The sequence below is a fragment of the Humulus lupulus genome, chromosome 8, assembly GCF_963169125.1.
Source record: "Humulus lupulus chromosome 8, drHumLupu1.1, whole genome shotgun sequence".
Lineage (NCBI taxonomy): Eukaryota > Viridiplantae > Streptophyta > Magnoliopsida > Rosales > Cannabaceae > Humulus > Humulus lupulus.
The window spans coordinates 14541491-14560291 of record NC_084800.1 but is presented as its reverse complement, the minus strand read 5'-3'; the positions used below and the strand labels follow the sequence as shown (position 1 = coordinate 14560291).

General features: G+C 32.2%; 2 protein-coding genes across 4 annotated transcripts; both read right to left on the bottom strand.

Moving 5' to 3' along the window:
- Positions 1-1473: 1473 nt before the first annotated feature.
- On the bottom strand, positions 1474-6767 carry LOC133794712 (cellulose synthase-like protein E6). 3 transcript variants are annotated; one of them, XM_062232085.1, is made up of 8 exons: positions 5728-6767; positions 5309-5630; positions 3765-3905; positions 3423-3554; positions 3107-3319; positions 2783-3034; positions 2246-2593; positions 1474-2153 (listed from the first exon to the last, which is right to left on the bottom strand). In XM_062232085.1, exons 1-8 carry the CDS (start codon positions 6042-6044, stop codon positions 1608-1610), a joined length of 2271 nt encoding a protein of 756 aa, XP_062088069.1. In that variant the 5' UTR covers positions 6045-6767; the 3' UTR covers positions 1474-1607. The 3 variants fall into 3 exon arrangements, with proteins under 3 accessions (XP_062088069.1, XP_062088071.1, XP_062088070.1); XM_062232087.1 differs by having other exon boundaries at positions 6463-6767; XM_062232086.1 differs by having other exon boundaries at positions 2783-3013; positions 5728-6765.
- A 4245-nt stretch (positions 6768-11012) lies between these two features.
- Positions 11013-13441, bottom strand: LOC133795059 (uncharacterized). The gene is made up of 5 exons (XM_062232511.1): positions 13254-13441; positions 12911-13034; positions 12311-12439; positions 12076-12205; positions 11013-11387 (listed from the first exon to the last, which is right to left on the bottom strand). Exons 1-5 carry the CDS (start codon positions 13439-13441, stop codon positions 11365-11367), a joined length of 594 nt encoding a protein of 197 aa, XP_062088495.1. The 3' UTR covers positions 11013-11364.
- Between the last annotated feature and the right edge of the window lie 5360 nt (positions 13442-18801).

Sequence of the window (18801 nt, the reverse complement as noted above, 5' to 3'; positions counted from 1 at the left end):
ACATTTCCGAATATTATAAAAAAAAAAAAGGAAACAACTAAATCCACCAATTTATCTTTTAAGAAAAAGATATTTCTATAAAAATGCCAATTATAGGATTTACATATTTGAATTCATATTAATAAATATATATATTATTATCATAATAATTTTTTATAACACTTAAATTTATATTAATATAATTATTAAATATCTAGTTTTATATTATATATTATTATAATAATAATATTTTATAACATTTGAATTTTAAATTTATATTAATATAATTATTATATATGTAGTCTTATATTAAATATTATTATAATAATAATATTTTATAATATTTAAATTTATATTAATATAATTAAAAAATATTTATTTTTAGTTAATTTTAAAAGTATATTCCGCTAAATATTTATAATATTTTCTTAAAATTAACAAAACAAACCGTTAAAACAAAAAATTTATGTTATCTACACGCTTTATACTGAGATATCAATACTAACTCCTATCCATTTTAACACTAATTTTATTTGAATATTAATTTCATCTAAGGAAATTAACCTTCATGGAGGGAAAAAATAAAAATAAAAAAGTTGGCCTTGTCGTTGAATGGAGAGCTTTAAGCGGTGTTGGTTACTTATTATTTACGTTCATAGGATAGTATTAATGGTGTCTAGTCCTCTTTCTTGTATGGCGCAAAGATGAAGACAAGGAATGCCATATTACTACTGATCATTTATTGCAACAAAAAAATATAAACATACGAAGAATAGTAAGGATCTCTCGTACCTAAATTTTTCTATAATTACGTATGAAATTTCAACAAATTAATAAATTTATTTATGGTTTGTTTTCCTCACAAATCCAAACCTATATAAATAATACTCTTAGCACTATACTAAATATTGGAGACAAGATTTTTGTATTATATATATTTGATGATCCCGCCTCTCTCTAGGGTAGGCAAATTGTGCAATTGTGCCTAATTTAAATTTTAAGGCTTGTACTGTCTAAATATGTACTACTTTCTTGTACATTTTTAAACAACTGGTGTCCAACACTTTCTAGTAGTTTATTTATGCTACGACAAAACCGGTTTATTTTCTATGGGCTGCCTTTTCTCGTATCAATGTGTGTGTGTGAGTGTGTTCGTTTATGCTACTTTCCTACTAACGATTTTGAATTTAGATTTCACCGTCATCCCAGTATTAATTGTGTTCTCCATCTCTTTCTCATTTTTGGAACTTTGTTAAGGAAAAAATAAAAAAATAAGTACCAATATAATAATCCTGTCGTGGATCTATCAAAAAAGAAGCCATGTTCTCTGTTCAACATACATGCCTTCAGTGCTCTCATGTATTCTGTGTTCATTCTAACCGTTCCCTTTCCCTCCTTGTGCTTTTGTCTCCTAGAGTAGTAAGTTTTTTCAAGGTTTTATAGTCTGGCATGTAGTATGTGAGCCATAGAATCATCTACGAAAAGAAGCAGAGCTTGATGAAAAGTTTAATTTGCTTATTTATTCTAGGCATAGAAGACATCACATAGAGGTTCATCCTATCCAAATTATACAAATACAATGTGCATAGTACTTCAAGCTGGCAACTAGAGTTATCTTTCAAAGAATTCTAATAATGGACGATCGAGCATGTTACTAGAGTGAGCATAATCGACTGGTAAATCACTGAGTTGGGCAGCGTACCCTTATCCTTTCTTATAAAGATGGCTTGGTAAATTGGGAGGTTTATGAAAACCAGCAGACCACAAAGAACAGTCTGCAATGTAAATGGGTTAAGAACCAAACTCTGCTCAGTGAAGACCAACCTCTTCAATCCCCAGATGAAACCCCACGCATAGAGCAATGATAGTGTTGTCAAAATGGTAAACATTGGCGAAGTAGTACCAAACTCTATCAGCTCTCTCTCGTATCTCTCAGAAACATCGTCATCAACCACCTTTGCAGTTATGATGAAGGGTGCATCAGTAAATCCCAATAGCCTTAGGACAAAATCCAAGAAGCTAAAGAAATAGGAAGTGGTCCTCTTAAATAGCCACACTCTTTGATAGTTCAACCATTCCCGGCATGTCCCTCCACACATCAAAAGTTCCCCAAGGCTGTACGCCCGGTTGCCGAAGAAGACGTAGAGAAATGGTACAGCCCATATGTTGGACACCTGCCATGACAAGGTACGACGATTCAACTAGAGTCGAGTCATAAGATAACATTTTAGAATTGAAAAACTACATGAGGTTAGTCTGTTATTACCTGGGGAAATAAGGAGATTCCTTTGAGAAGACAAAGTGATGGCATGATGACATAATAAAGTGAAGCTAAGCAATTTAGAGACCATAGCAAGCTGACTAAGTACGAAAGCCGAAGTCCTAGGGGAATCTTTTTGTAGCCGTGCTTCAAGGGACAGTACCTAGAGAAAAAGATTTGAAGATTTCCCTCACCCCATCGCTTGTGTTGCACAAGTGCTTGCTGCAGTGTTGTAGGAGCAGCTCCTAGAAAGGCCTTTCTTTTTGGATTATAATAAACCGATCTCCATCCTCTACACTGTATCATAAGTCCTGTTAAAATGTCTTCCACCAAACACCCATACATCACACCCATCTGCATATTAGTTTATATAAATGTAAGCACAAATATTAATAGTAGTAAGAAATATTATATTTATATAAATATATTTGATGCATATATACATAAAAGCTCTATTTTATATATATAAATATATGTATAGGTTTTCATATAAAAGTTGAACATCTTTCATTTGAGGGAAAAGGAGAATGTATGAGCAACTACCTCTTTTCCCCACCGAGTGTTTTCTTCGTAGGTACAACTGGCAAGAACTTTGCTTGTTTCTTCGAGAGCTTCTGCACTAATTCCCTCATCATCTTCATTCTTTCTTTTCCAGTCTAGTAACACTTTACTCGCCTCATTGTATGTCTTACCAGAAAGAGATTCCCTTCTGTGAAAGCACCCAGTGCCAATATAACAAGGCCCTCCATTAGTGTCATATCCTCGAAGCTCGACCTTGGGATCATCATGCATGGTCTTATTAAATCAAGAGTACTTCAAAACAAGAAGAAAGAATGCCTACTAATATAGTAAGTATATAGGGCTAACCTCCATTATAACTCTCAAGGAACTGCTGTAAATATCATTCTCGGTGAGGTTCTCAAATGCCTGCGGAAATTGAACAAAGGCAATCTCATCCCCCTTCTTTTCATCCAAAAAGAAGCACATTGCATCTCTCACTGATTCTGAATAGTTCGAATACATGTCGCAGTCCACGTTGAGAATTATCGGAGCATCACTGATTTGCGCTGATACTCGTATCTACCAAACAGAAAAATCAGCTTTTAAGTTATATTTTCTTAGCTATATATAGCTATTAAGCAGAGGAAAAGGAGTTATTAATTAGCTTAAGAATCATTATAACCAGTGAGTTCATGGCTCCTGCTTTGAAGTTATGGTGGTACTTCGGTCTCTTTTCACGTGCCAAATATACCAAAGTTGGCAAAGGATGTTCATCAATGTCCACTGCCTTGGGGTTTCTTCCATCGATAAGAATCTATAATGCATGCATGGGAAAAGAATGAACATATATACGTAATATAGTTGGTTGTAATTTAATCTTAGATGGAAAATTTTACAGGATCAATCGATTATTAAGATCCTAATTTTCTATACTATTAGTAAGTTAAATATAATTATCATCAGAATTAGAATGGTAGTAGGATAGTAATTAATATATGAAGAATATATTAAGAATGGTAAATACTTGAATAATGGTCTGATGATCACGTCTGCTTGAAACAAAGTCCCACTCAAGAAATCCCTTATTTTCCTTGCGTATCGCTTCTGAAATTTGGCCAGCTTTTGTGGCACTTTCAATTCTTATCTTCATGTCTTCATACAGTCTCTATAAAGTGAGGAAAATATATCATTTTCTATTATATATAATCTAAATAACAGAAATTAATTTTTAAATAAAAAGCATGAGTTCTCTCTGTTTAAGTATTAATTTGATTTGATTTCCCTTAAGTACGATTGTATATCCTTGTTATAAGGATTGCTGAGAGTATTCTATATTCCTCATCCTTTAAATAATTAAAAATTATATATTGTCAAGTGTATCATATTTATTAAAAAAATATAAAGAAGATGATAAATGATGTATAATATATGGTGTTTTATATAAAATTTGATATAAAATAGAATTTTAGTTAGAGTTTACATTTTTGTACCATGCATGTGCTTTGTCTCCTAGGGCTCTCTATTTTGATAAATTAATTTTTAGACCATATATTTTGTAAAATAGTTCAAATAGAATTCAAATAAACCCGATTTTAATCAAAAAAAATTGTACAAAGATCACAAATAACTCGCCTAACTAACAATTCAAAAAAATATTCTGTCTAACAACTGTATTGTTATATTTCTTTATCAAAATTATATTTAGGGGTCTGTTTTAATTATTTTACAAAATGCAGTATTCAAAAAAGAATTTATTAAAACACAGAGTCCAAACAAATAATTGGAAAAAATACAGGATAAAAAAAATATAAATCCTAATAAATTTTTTCAAAGATGAAAGTTATATATACAATAGTATATAGTGTTAGTTAAAAAGGAATTTGTGGCTTTGTAATATTGGGCAATATATAATGATAGGAATATGAGTAATTAATATTACAGCCACCTGTCATTTCCCTTTGAGAGAAGACAAAAACGAACATATAACATACCAATTTTGTTTAAATGTCAAGTTCGAGTTTTAGACGCAAGCACAACCCTAGCTCTCACATAATGACCAAGGCAATAATTTTACTTTTGATATAAAAATTGTGATAAGACCCCTTTCTTTGCTAAACAAAAAAAGACCCATTTCTATTTTGGGTAGGTACTCATTGTACCCTCTATTACCAGTATTACCGGTTTGATTTTCAAGTTTTGAGCTGAGATAAATCATATTATATGAAATACCTATTTTTCGTTATTCTATTTTATTCAAATAATATGTAATCAAAACAAGCAAAAAGAACAATTTTAAAAAAAAAATAGTGTGCAAATTATATTTATAGGCTAATAGAATATGTTTCGAATATTTTATAAGAATATAACATTATATAATTTCAGTGGGGCATGCATCATGGCCCCACTAGCCCTCAACTTGCTTTGTGCCTAGTCTCACACGTATGTTTCTAATATTACGTTGTTGTCGCCAACTCATGGTACTTATCAAGTCCAATATCATAGCCCTTACCATTGTTAGCCAGAAAACGGCGAGTTGCGTGTAGGAGAGAAGAGTAGGTAGATGTATACCTTGATGGAGGCCCAATGATAACGATGATCATCATCGAGTGGTTGAGGAGCTTTGGTGAAATAAGCCTCAGGCGATCTGGGTTCTACTCGGAACTTGTTGCAGAAAGGTAGCCATTCCTTAGAGAATTTAGAGGCCTCTAAGAGGGCATAAAATGTCAAGTCCGAAGCACCATCGTCAGAAAGGTACACACTAAGCTTCTCTGGCGGGTAGTTATAAGCCATCACTGACAACACGGTGTTCACCACCATTAACGGTGGCTCCGCTTTTGGGTCCGCAGTGCACACAAATATGTCCACGCCCGGCAGATCCTTCTCCCCATATCTGCTACATAAGAATATATACATATATTAGTCGTTCATAAAATTATATATATTTACAGAGAGAGAGAGAGAGAGAGAGAGATAAATAATAAGCTGACTTGAGGGTTAGCCTGTCTTTGAAAGTGTGACGATATACGGGATTCCATCGAACCACAATTTTGACGAACCAATAAAGAGTGAACCAAAGCTCAGAGAGAAACACTCCAATCCAAGCCCATAGTCTGATGATTCTGATGATGAGTACTACACCTTCTTCTTTGGTTGGCAATGGCATATACCATAATCTGTACACAAAAATCGAGCATATCCCCACTAACATTGTTCCTACGAACAATCTAAACTGGGTACAGTTCTTGGATGACTTTGTTTCGAAAAGAGGAAGATAATCACGATCGTCATCATGATTTTTTCCCATATTCTTCTACTTATTAATTTTAATTAATCTATTCAAACATTTAATATGGATATATAAAAAGGTGTGTTTATGAAAATAAATTATTAGTTTAACAGTATTACTTTTTTTTACTTTATATTTTTAGCCTAAAATAACCAAAAAGTTTGGATTTTACATTAATTGCTACTTCATAGACCTTACCAATTAATCTACTACTGAAATGGCTTTTACAATTCACAAAAACAAATCCAAAAACCAAAACCACGAAAACAAAATCTCAGATAAACCCACAATTTTTTTTGGATAAGTTTAAGAGATGGCCATCATCTCTTCCAAAAAATTATTCTATTAACTTAAAAAAACAACAACAAAAAGTGTAAAGAAGGCAAGAAGATGAAAATCAATACTGCAAAAACAAAACTTCCCAAACTGCGCTTACCTTACGTTGAAAATGGGTCAGAATCATTATAGGGAAGTAGATTCCCTACATTTGTTTAGGAGAAGGACAAAAAAAATACAGCAATTTTAAAAGAGGGGCTGAAAGTAGGGCGAGTGAAAATATTGTGTGTGTCATCTATCTCTCAATAATAATAATAATAAAAGAATATATTGTACACGGAAATATATACATCAAGAAAAGTGAAGAGATATTACTCCAAATAAATGCTCGGCAGGCCAAACTTTTGCTTTTGAGTTTAGTTTTTTAAAAAGCATTTTTGGAGGAAGTTATAAATATTAACTTATTAGGAAAGAGCTTTTAGATATCAAAAGACCCAAAAGAGCTTTTATAAGCCTTGCCAACCACGGCCAAAGTAACTGGAAAATTAAAATTATATTTGGAGTCAAGTAAGCTATACTGTCAACACACAACAATAAAATACTACTTTAATTGACGAAGAGATATAATATTTATCACCATATTAATAAAAAAATATATATACTTTAAAATTGGAATCCTTAAATTCAATTATACTTTATATAAAAAAATATTAATAATGTTGCATTTATTTATTTTACAACATATTTTCTTTTTAAAAAAAAATCAAAACTACATAAATTATATAATATGTCATCAATAATCCTCAAAAATTTATATAATCTTTAGAGCACTCATAATTAATATTGTAACATAGAGATAGCTTCAAAATATGGAGAAAATGAGTAATAAAAACTATACTCCAATGGATACCATGGTGAAATAAGGTACAAAATATAACAGTTATCCATTTGAGATTTTTGCTTATTAGTATAGAAAATGGAATCAGTTGAGACTGTTTTTCTTCTATTATGTAGGCTATGAAGCATTTGAGAGGATGGCCTTTTATGGGGTGACTTCAAATTTGGTGAATTACTTTACAACACAGCTCCATGAAGACACAATATCTTCGGTGAGGAATGTGAAATAACTGGTCAGGTGTTGTGTGGATGACACTAATTCTTGGAGCTTACATAGTAGATTCCTACATTGATTGGTTCTGGACATTTACTGTGTCATCACTCTTTTATGTCATGGTAAAATTATTATACATCCACTACCTAATCTTTCTTATCATCTTCAATTAATATATTATTTTAATCTTGAGATAAGGTTTGCTTTAATTTTTTTTTACTTTTATCTTGGTCATTAACTTAATTATATGGACAGAATATTCCAAGTACTTATAATTAAGATCGTTACAGCCACTAAATTTCTATCTTCCAAGCTCACTTCACAATCTCTGTGGACAAAAGCTATATTGTTCTGACTACTAAAATTTGAACCACCAATAGATAGTATTAAATTTTGCCTGTGGGACCAATTATTGGTTGAATGGTTTGATGAATAAAAAGATAAATGAATGTTTAATAATTTGTTGTCTGGCTATCTATACGTGTGAAAAAATAAAAAACTAATGCTTTTTAGTGCTATTTAATAATATTGCATATGTGTGCATATACACATATACAGACATATATAGTAGTTATGTTTTAATGCTCACACTAATAGAAAATGAACTTCAACTGATTCAAAAATGACGCTAAATTTTGTATTCATCAACAAAAACACTAATTATCGAGAATCATGAAGCAAAATTTTTGAAATAGAGTATGTTTGACCCTTGATTTGGCCAACGACACGGAGTCAAATGTACGAAAAAAGGTAAAACGACAATTAAGAAAGATATAATCCAATGAAAAAGAAGAAAACACCAAGAAATTATAGTGGTTCGGCCCCAAATGATGGTAATGACCTACGTCCACTTAGTGCTATTATTGAAATTGAATATCAAAGCAGTGATCAAAGAACTAAGGTTCTTGAGTTTCACAAACCTTGGAAGAAACACAATAAAACGATGGATAATTGCACTATATATATATATATATATCTTAGTAAAAAGATTTAGTGATAAAAAATCCCTTCCTTGAGCTATTTCATGTATATTTATAGGCTCAAGGAGGGTTACATGGACCAACGGGCCATATCTTTCCTTAATAACCGCGTATCAAGGTCATATTGAGGAAATATTCAATCTTAGAAGTAAATAAAACAAACTATATGACCAGACTGGTCGTATCTTATAACTAAGCCTGACGAAGTGATGTGCTTCTGATCGATAGTCGAGCAGCACTTCTGCCACGTGTCAACCACGTGTGAGAAATTCCTGCCACGTCATCAGTAGCCCATTTTAAGGGTAAACAAGTATGATGGAAATCATCAATATGTAATTACTGATTCTTGAACCAGATCATTAGACTTGTCTGGAAAAGATAAACAAATGCCCAAATCATATGAACCTTAATATTAATGGGAGATGGTATTAACATAAATTTCAATTAATACAAATTTACCTTGAAGAGAATGGCAGCACCACCCACGCCTGAGAACTTCACCAGCTCAAGAGCCTTCACTGTCACCTTCGCCATCGGCGTCGCCAGCAGGATCTTCCACGGTGGAGGCCAGAAAATCCTCCAAACTCACAGCAGCGACGAAACTTCGGGGAGCTAGTGGCGACGGAGGCAGGCGAGTGGGAAGGCCAGCTTCACGGGTTGGGGGTTTTGGGGGCCTAGGAAGCTCGTGGTGGGGTGTGTGTCATTGGGTGGTGGCCGAAGATGGCTCATCTGGTCTGGCCGACTGAGATGCGAGAGAAGAAAAGAAAGAGTGGTATTGGGCTGGGAAGAAGAAAGAGGAGAGATAAGGGGATTCTAGGGATTTAGTATTTTTATCCCCCTTTTCTTATTTAAAATCTGATTTAATGTCAACTATTGCATATTTTTTTTCAAATATTTCAACATAAATTTTAAAAAAAAAAACACCAATATTATTAGTGAAATTTTAAAATTAGTTTACAATATTTAACCAATCAATAAAATAACTTTTTTAATTAATTTTATCATAAATATGTTAAATAAATAAAATTTAAGTATATTATTCATTATATCATAATGAATTTAAATTTTTCATATAGAAATTATTATAAATAAAAAGTTAATATAATATTAAAATTTAGAAACAAAAGAAAATCTAAGAGATGTATATTAAAAAAAACAAAATAAAACTTTTAGGACACGCATCAGTTTTAGGGCTCAAAAAATTCTTTTAGGACTTGCAACGTGAGCCTTAAAAAATCCAAGAGATGTATATTAAAAATTCTTTAAGGACTCCATGAGCTGTTTTTAAAACTCGAATCTAGGTGAATGCCTTAGAAAAGTGTCCTAAAAATATGTTTTTGTAGTAGTGCAAATACAATGGGCAGAGTACTTCAAGCTGGCAACTAGAGTTATCTTTCAAAGAATTCTAATAATGGACGATCGAGCATGTTACTAGAGTGAGCATAATCGACTGGTAAATCACTGAGTTGGGCAGCATACCCTTATCCTTTCTTATAAAGATGGCTTGATACACTACTACAAAAACGAACTTTCTCGACAGTTTTTAACTGTCGCTATTGAGCAATGACGACAGTCGACTAACTGTCGTATTTGCCTATGCCAGCGTAGGGGTAGCTACGCCGACAGTTAATAAGTGTCGTCATTGCTGGCTACGCCGACAGTTAACAAGTGTCGTCGTTGGTGGCTACGCCAACAGTTAATAGGTGTCGTCGTTGCTGGCTACGCCGACAGTTAATACGTGTCGCCGTTACTGGCTACGCCGACAGTTAATACGTGTCGCCGTTGCTGGCTATGCCGACAGTTAATAGGTGTCGCTGTAACATTAAATTTATATATATAAATAATAATTTTTCGATATATATTTTTTTAAACTTTTAATTATATTTTTAACAATTGAAGTTTGATATAAATTTAAATAAAAAAAATACTCACATAATTAATTATTATTACCATAACTTGTAAAAAAAATTATATTTATCATAATAAAATTCATTTACATACATTTATTCATACAATTGAAATGTAAATAATACATCAAATCTCCATGAGACTAAATAATTCTCAATAAAAATTCATTATTCTCAATGTAAATAATACGTCAAATCCTCATTGTACATAATTCTTACAAGCAAGAAAGAAAAAGAAAATAATACCCAGCAACTTGAAGAAGAATTTCTTGTTGCTTTGGTTCTCTTGGTTCTCTTAAATATCCAAGTAGAGTTTTAGCCTACAATACAGAATAAACACCATTAAAGTCAAACCAAAACTAAAATAAATAAAGACATATATACACACATATAAAGACATGCAGTGTGTAGGTAATATGCATCAAGTTCTAAGTCCATAGTACTTAGCAAGAAAAGAAAAGATAATATAGTATAAATAAGAGCACCGAGAACATAAATTTAATAGATCATTCATATGTAACACAAGCATACCAGATGACATTTGTTAAAGTTGTTAAAGTAACACAACGATCATACCAGACAAAGTTGTTAAAGTAACACAACGAGTTGTGAATAAGCCTAATCCAAATTTATAAATCTAATTCACATTTTAAAGTCTACGCAAAATAGAAAATCATAATTCAGCTTGCAAAATAAGTTTTTATTTTGCACATGATATATAAAACGAGTGATTTTTATAAAAATTAACTAGACAAGAGTGTGTAAATTTCTAGAAAAACGGGCAGCACAACAACTACAAATCGGACATCCCCAAATTTTAAAAACCTGCAAACAAGACATGACAATCCAATAAAATCACAGTTCAACTCATTATACTAATTAACTCTTAATATACTATGAACATACTAGGATAATGTTACTTCTGAAAGAAGAGGCAAGTCACAGTGCAGTCGTCCATTTTGGCATAAGGGGACTTTCTTTTCCACGCTTCGATGGCCGCTTCAACCACCGCTCTTGATGCTCCCTCCTCGCTCTTCGCTTCCCAAGCAATCGAGGCAACTTCGTCATTGCTCTACATATCCCAAACCTATTCATCATTTACACACCAATCAGAAATAGTTTATAAAATCCAACATATCTAAGAATACCAATATAACAGATTAAAAGATTGACAAAGATATTAAATCATTATATGAAAGCTAGAGATATGAAAAGAATAAATATTATTAATGTGAGGTTACTATGCCAGAGAGGTAGAAAATTACTTTGGTCAGGAGAACAGATGCTTTGAAGTATATATAACCAAGAAAGTGACAAAAGTTTGACCCAATATGATGCTATGTAAGAGATCTTGATCAGAAGTTGCTATTTAGAAATATAATCGTTAGATATAGTTAAAATAATTGGAAACAAAAAGCTTTTAAATATACTAGTGTAAAAAAGTATGAAAGAGGAAAGAGTAATACAAGTCGTCGTTGTGTAAACAAGTATGAAAGAGGAAAGAGATGCAAGTCATTTGAGAACGGCACATAGTTATAATATTGTCACATCCATGAGATCCACAAACTACTACATTGTCTGCCCTGATGTTGGTCTTAGCATCCCACTGGTTTAACAGAACTAGGCCACTTTTAGTATGTATGATAAATTTTTGGCCATGTTAGAAGCTTATATTACAATTTTACAAAAAAGGCAAATGATGTTGATGCAGCAATGGAGACAGATAATGATATCTGAACTAACTGTAAGAATCAGCAAAGTAATAAACTTCTTACCTATGCAGCTAAACTCGTCTACAAAAGCATAATCCTTCGTGCTTGAATCATCAAAGAATGGGTTCATAGCAGTCAATGCATAGCCATGAATTTTATCATAAATCATGCGCTGAACGGGGTCACTGAGCACCTGCACTGGAATGGAATAGTCAAATTCTAGTGAATGCAAGATAATGAGTTCGAAATAACAAACTTGCTTGAAGCTCATATCCTTTAGCTTAAAATGGATACCCACCCCATAGACTTCGTTAATGAACATGCATAAATTATTGGTCTCTACGTCATTGCCACTCAAATCCGGATGACAAGCCTTCATGCAATTATAATAAGCCTTTTTAATATGTGCTGGTGTGGCATCTGGGAGCTAATATCATGAAACAACCAATCATTAGACATAACAAAGTGAACATTAAATCAAATTGGATCTATAAAAATCATCAACATGATCTAAACTTTCAATATATAAAACTAATAGCCCTTATAATTCAGATCTTTATAACAAAACGGCCATGTTCAATTAAGACCCATTTTGCTGTCATACAAAATTCTAAAGATTCTTTATGTTCCCACATAATTCTCAAGTTCTTACTACATACGCGTTCATCTAAAACATTGAATAATATAAGCACAGTAACATAAAAATAGTGTGAGATTGCATGGTTTCGCTCCTAAGCAAAAACAAAAATGAATCTTTAAAAAAAATTAGCTAAACGAGTTAATAAACTAAGCAGCTAAAAGGAACGTTCACATTTTCAACAACAAAAAGGGCCTCAAAATTTTCTATCCATTTTCTAGGAAACCAAGCAGAAACCCAGATCAAATTCAAATCATTTACCAGGCCCAAGACTTCATAATAATCATCAGCGATAGCTTCCACCAAAGCAGAATCATTGGTGGCGACCTTGACTCTGCCACAACCTTTTCTCCTGCCTCCATGACCCATAAAAGTCTGAGCACTACTGGACCGATTCAAGAAGAAAATGGAACATAAATACTACCGATTAAGTAATATTATGAAACCTGAACATATATCAAATTGATTATAGCATAACAAACCAAAAAATTCAGAACAAAATTTGAGTTGCTAGTAAGAAAAAGATTGATATTTAATATCACAATTACATTTCAGTTATCAGTGAGAAACTAACAAAAAGAAAAAAGAACAGAAAAACACTTACCATTCTTCATCTTCTCCGTTAACACAGAGAGAAACCGCCACAACCCCATCACCAGAGCCACCACCCACGACCTCTCTGCGAGACCGAGCCACCCACGAACCCTCCGTGAGACCGAGCCACCCACGACCGTCATTTGCGCCGTTTTCCCAAGACCCCCGAGCCCTTATCGTTTGTGTAATATCCAACATTTTCATTATACATTTTTATTATAAATCAGAGTTTTAATACATAAAATGCACAAGTTTACAAATTTAAGAAATAGTAATGGAAAAATAGTGTTTAAAATATCATTTTATGTTTTTAATGAGATTAAAGAAAGAGAAACTTGAGTAGTCAACTATTGGACCCAAATGTCATATAATTTTAATTGGGGATTTTTATAAAATTAAGAAAGTTTTGGTAAAGGGCTTATTTGAAAAGAATTTTAGTATTTTGGGTCCAAGTGTAATTTAAATAAATTAAAAAAAAAAGGCTTCAGCCTTTTAACCGAGTCTTTCTCTCTCTCTCCTCAGAAAATCTCTTTCTCTCTCTCTCCTCATAAAATCTCTCTTTCTCTCTCTCTCTCTCTCTCTCTCTCTCTCTCTCTCTCTCTCTCTCTCTCTCTCTCTCTCTCTCTCTCTCTCTCTCTCTCTCGCGTGCGTGCGTGCGTCTGCCCGACCACCAAACGTCCACCAGCGGTCACCAATTATAGCCACGCGCCGGACCGTTGGATTCAGAGGCCTCCGAACTATCGACCACGCGGGAATCTAGAGCTCACTCGCCGATTAAACACCTCAACTGTTCGATTTAAGTTCGTCCACCCCGCGACTTCAAAGTTGCGATTCTGCCACCTCGGGCATCCGTTTACCGATCCGTCACCACCATCGTGTTCCTCGTGTTGTGGGCTTCAAAACCCAATAACTGGTTCCTGCATCTACCATAGTTGGGTGGTGGGCCCACCACGAGCCACCGTGATCCACCGTAGACCGACGGTCGAAACTTAGTGTTCGAGGTTCCGAAGTACGTTTTGAGTTTCAGAAAATCACCGTTTGACTTGTTGTGGAACCCGATCATTGTGGTATAATTTCTTTGACCTATATTGTTATTTAATTGTGATTGATTAGAGTAATTGTTATTATGTGTATTTATAGTATATAATTATATATTATTGATATATGAAATATTTTCTGTAATTTACTGGCTGTCTAGGATTATATGTATTTTTTATACAGGTTTTGATTTTGGGATTGTCCACTTTATAGCCGTTGTGCTGTCCAATTTTCTAGAAAATATTAGATATTAAATAAAGTATAAAAATACATATTTAATTGATTTTATATTAATATGGAAATTTTTATGATTAAGTAATTTTAATTATTATTGTTATTATTTTGTTAAGTAAATCAAGAATATAGTTTCATATATATATATATATATGAAAAGTGTGATTTATAGTAAACCTATTATTTAACAATTATTCTTATATATTAATATTTTGTTAATATTTGATATCAAAATAATATCAGTATTAGTTTATTACAGTTATTGATATTTGTAAGACCAGTAAATTTTGGATAAAGTATATTTATTATATCACTGGAATTGATATTATGACTCATTAATAATAATATAAATATTTATATTTATGTTATTATCATTATATCGATTATTACAACTTTATGTTAAAAATATGATTTCTTTTATAAAATGACTATTTGAATATATACATTCATATATGTATTGTTATTGAAGTATTTTTGTTATTAATACTGAAGTAAGTTTATTTATAGACGATAATTATTATTCTTGTTATTATTATCATAAGAGTACATTATCTTATGAGCAAGGTTTAAAGCATGGTTTTATATGAAGAGTTATTTGCATTACGTTGATAATAATTATTATTATCATTTATATAGTTTCTGGTATTGTTAATATACACTATCAATAGTGTATATTTACAATTTTGATAGAATTTAATAAAAGATGTGCCTTGAATAGGATTTGTATGGATTTGATTGATTGACTATTGCTGAGCAATTTTAAAATAAGCTAAGGACCTAAGGTAAGTAAATCTCACATTTTGTGCTTAAGTGTAAGATGCATGACTACATTGATTGTGTACATCTGATGAGTTAAGTATGGTATGATGATGATGCATATGATAAGTATGTGAAGAATGGTTATATGAACACCATAAGGGTGTTGTGTGATATGTAATTGATGAATTCCGTGATATGTGAAAGATGTCTTACTTGGTTAAGAATGATATGAATTATGTGCAAGTATGTGTTCTTATGTTGATGGATATGTGGATTGCTTTATGTTCATGATTTGTTATATGTTATGATATATGAAGTGTTTAAGTTTTTAGGCTGGAAACCTTAGACCTGAGCCATAGCTCTACGTTAAGGTATAACAACGCCACCAACCCAAAGCTTCATGTATTATGACTAAAGATGTTTTGAGTTATATGAGATGTGATACAATGCCTTGATTGAATACCATCAACATGAATCATGAACATGAACATTGGCATTTCAGCATCAGCATGTATGCATGGCATGTACAGTTATGTGATACATTATTATGTGATATAAGACCATGCATATGAATATGAGAAAAGTTATGAAATGCCTTGAAAAGTCTTATGTAAAATTTAACATTTTAATGACACAAGACTTAAGCAAAGTGATAATAATATGTTTAAAAAGGGCGCCACTATTTTGATGAAGCAATTAAGTAAGTTCAGCAAAGAAGACGGAGAACTATAAGACTAATAGTGGCTGCCCACTAGTATGGGCTAGGTCAGAGTTGACCATTCAGACATGCTTGCCATGTTCCCGTCTTTCTCCTCCATATGTGTAATAAGTATGGCAGCTATGGCGACGATGAAATGAGTGTTATGATGAGCTTAGCTGAGATGATGGCTAGCCGGAGGAGAACCCATGGGATTCTATATGATATGTGTAACAAGCCCTGCAGGCATTGGCCGAATCAAACAGTGTGCACAAGTGATATTAGGCCCATAAAAAATGTGAAACTAAAAGAAATAGCATAAAAGTAAAGTTTGAAAGTGCTTGAGCAATAAATCAAATGCATAAGTATATAAGTCAGCATATTAGTATATGTGCACTACAAACTCACGACATTCATGTGTATGTGTATGCATGAGATTTTCATACTGAGCGTTAGCTCATTATGTTATTTTCCAACATTTTTCCAGGTGTGGCTTTAGCTGTTGAGCAACTTGTGGAGCACAGACTCAGTAGCAATGCAATAATGGTTTAGAGTTTTCATATGGCTGCCTTAAATTTAAAGTATTCATACATGTAATAATTTCTTCTAATAAGTTTATATAAAAGTTTTAAATTTTTCTGTATTTCTTCGTATCTTTTTATTTAATTATTTTGGTCAAGTGCCTTACATACTCGTAAACCCTAGAATTACGAGTATGTGGAAGACGTACCCTACCTTAGGGACGTTATAGTTTTCCCATGATCGGCCCCCAAGTCCCCACCGTTTGCCCAATACCCACAACCGCCCGTCGTTCGTGTCGTTCTTCTGGTTTCCAAAACCCTCGCACGCCGTTGAGTGAGTGAGAGAGTGAGAGAGTGAGCGTGCGGGAGAGGAAGAGAGAAATGTAAGGGTGGGTTGCTGGGAAGTGTGTGTGAGAGAGAGAGAGAGATAGGGTTTAGGGGAGAAGGAAAAAAACCGTGGGCTGTGTAGAATTTTTAGTTTTTATTTTAATTTTAAATACAAAAGTTCATGATATTAAGAAAAAACATATTAATGATATATTATTAGGTTTTATTTTCTAATTATATTTAAAAATTAACAACTTAATATTTTCAACATGAATTTTAAAAAATAAAAAATAAAAACACTAATATTATTAGTAAAATTTTAAAATTATTTCACAATATTTAACCAAACGATAAAATAACTCGTTTTTAACTAATATTATCGTAAATATGTTAACCAAATAAAATTTAAGTATATAAATTTTGATAGAAAAATTATTATAAATAAAAAGTTAATAAAATGAAAAATTTAGAAAAAAAATCTAGAATTTAAAGTTTTCAATTAATATATATTTACATAATTTAGTTTACTTTTAAAAAAATATACTATTCATTAATTTTTTTAAAAATATTTTTCCAATTAATAAAACAACTCATTTTTAACTAATAAAAATTTATAAATATGGTAGAGAATAATATAGTTAATAATATAGTTAATTTTATAAATATGTTAAAGAATAATAAATTTAAATTTTGATAAAAAAATTATTATAAATACAAAAGATAATAATATGAAAAATTTAGAAACAAAAAAAAAGTTTTAAAAGTTTTTAATAAATACATAAATTTTATAAATATATATTTACATAATTTAGTATATTTTTAAAATTATACTATTCATTAATTTTTTTACAATATTTTTCCAATTAATAAAAAAATTATTTTCTAACTAATACAAATTTTATAAATATGTTAAAGAATAATATAGTTAATTTTATAAATACAAAAGTTAATAATATGAAAGAAAAAAAAATTTAAAAATTTGTTTTAAAAGTTTTTAATAAATACATAATTTTTATAAATATATGTTTACATAATTTAGTTTATTTTTAAAATTATACTATTCATTAATTATAATTTTTTATTTTTTATTTGAATTTTGGCGACATTTTATGACTGTCGGCATTGGACTTTTATTAACTGTCGGCGTTGGGGTCAACAGCGACAACGTTTAACTGTCGGCATTGGTCTTGAATTAACTGTCGGCGTTGGGGTCAATAGCGACACATTTTAACTGTCGGCATTGGTATCGTATTAACTGTCGGCGTTGGAGTCAATAGCGACACCTTTTAACTGTCGGCATTGGTCTCCAATTAATTGTCGGCGTTGGAGTCAATAGCGACAGTCAAAAGCAACGGTGACAGTTATTAGCTGTCGGCGTTGGTCTCTATGCCTACAGTTTTTAACTGTCGGCGTAGAGTCCCGCTAAACAATTATGACAGTCAACAGAGTTGACTGTCGTGGTTGGGTGTCTGGAAAGCCCAATTTTGTAGTAGTGATAAATTGGGAGGTTTATGAAAACCAGCAGACCACAAAGAACAGTCTGCAATGTAAATGGGTTAAGAACCAAACTCTGCTCAGTGAAGACCAACCTCTTCAATCCCCAGATGAAACCCCACGCGTAGAGCAATGCTAGTGTCGTCAAAATGGTAAACATTGGCGAAGTAGTACCAAACTCTATCAGCTCTCTCTCATATCTCTCAGAAACATCGTCATCAACCACCTTTGCAGTTATGATGAAGGGTGCATCTGTAAATCCCAATAGCCTTAGGAAAAAATCTAAGAAGCTAAAGAAATAGGAAGTGGTCCTTTTAAATAGCCACATTCTTTGATAGTTCAACCATTCCCGGTATGTCCCTCCATACATCAAAAGTTCCCAAGGATGTACGCCCAGTTGCTGAAGAAGACGTAGAGAAATGGTACAGCCCATATGTTGGACACCTGCCAGGACAAGGTACGACGATTCAACTAGAGTCCTGTTAAAA

Excerpts from the sequence above, each read along its gene's own strand:
- LOC133794712 (XM_062232085.1), bottom strand. The coding sequence starts at position 6,044 with ATGGGAAAAAATCATGATGACGATCGTGATTATCTTCCTCTTTTCGAA. Across the intron at positions 5,631-5,727 it reads AAAGACAGGCTAACCCTCAA|ATATGGGGAGAAGGATCTGC; the intron begins GTCAGCTTATTA and ends CTTATGTAGCAG. Across the intron at positions 3,035-3,106 it reads CCTTGAGAGTTATAATGGAG|ACCATGCATGATGATCCCAA; the intron begins GTTAGCCCTATA and ends TGATTTAATAAG.
- LOC133795059 (XM_062232511.1), bottom strand. The coding sequence starts at position 13,441 with ATGTTGGATATTACACAAACGATAAGGGCTCGGGGGTCTTGGGAAAAC. Across the intron at positions 13,035-13,253 it reads AACGGAGAAGATGAAGAATG|TAGTGCTCAGACTTTTATGG; the intron begins GTAAGTGTTTTT and ends GAATCGGTCCAG. Across the intron at positions 12,206-12,310 it reads TCATTAACGAAGTCTATGGG|GTGCTCAGTGACCCCGTTCA; the intron begins GTGGGTATCCAT and ends ATTCCAGTGCAG.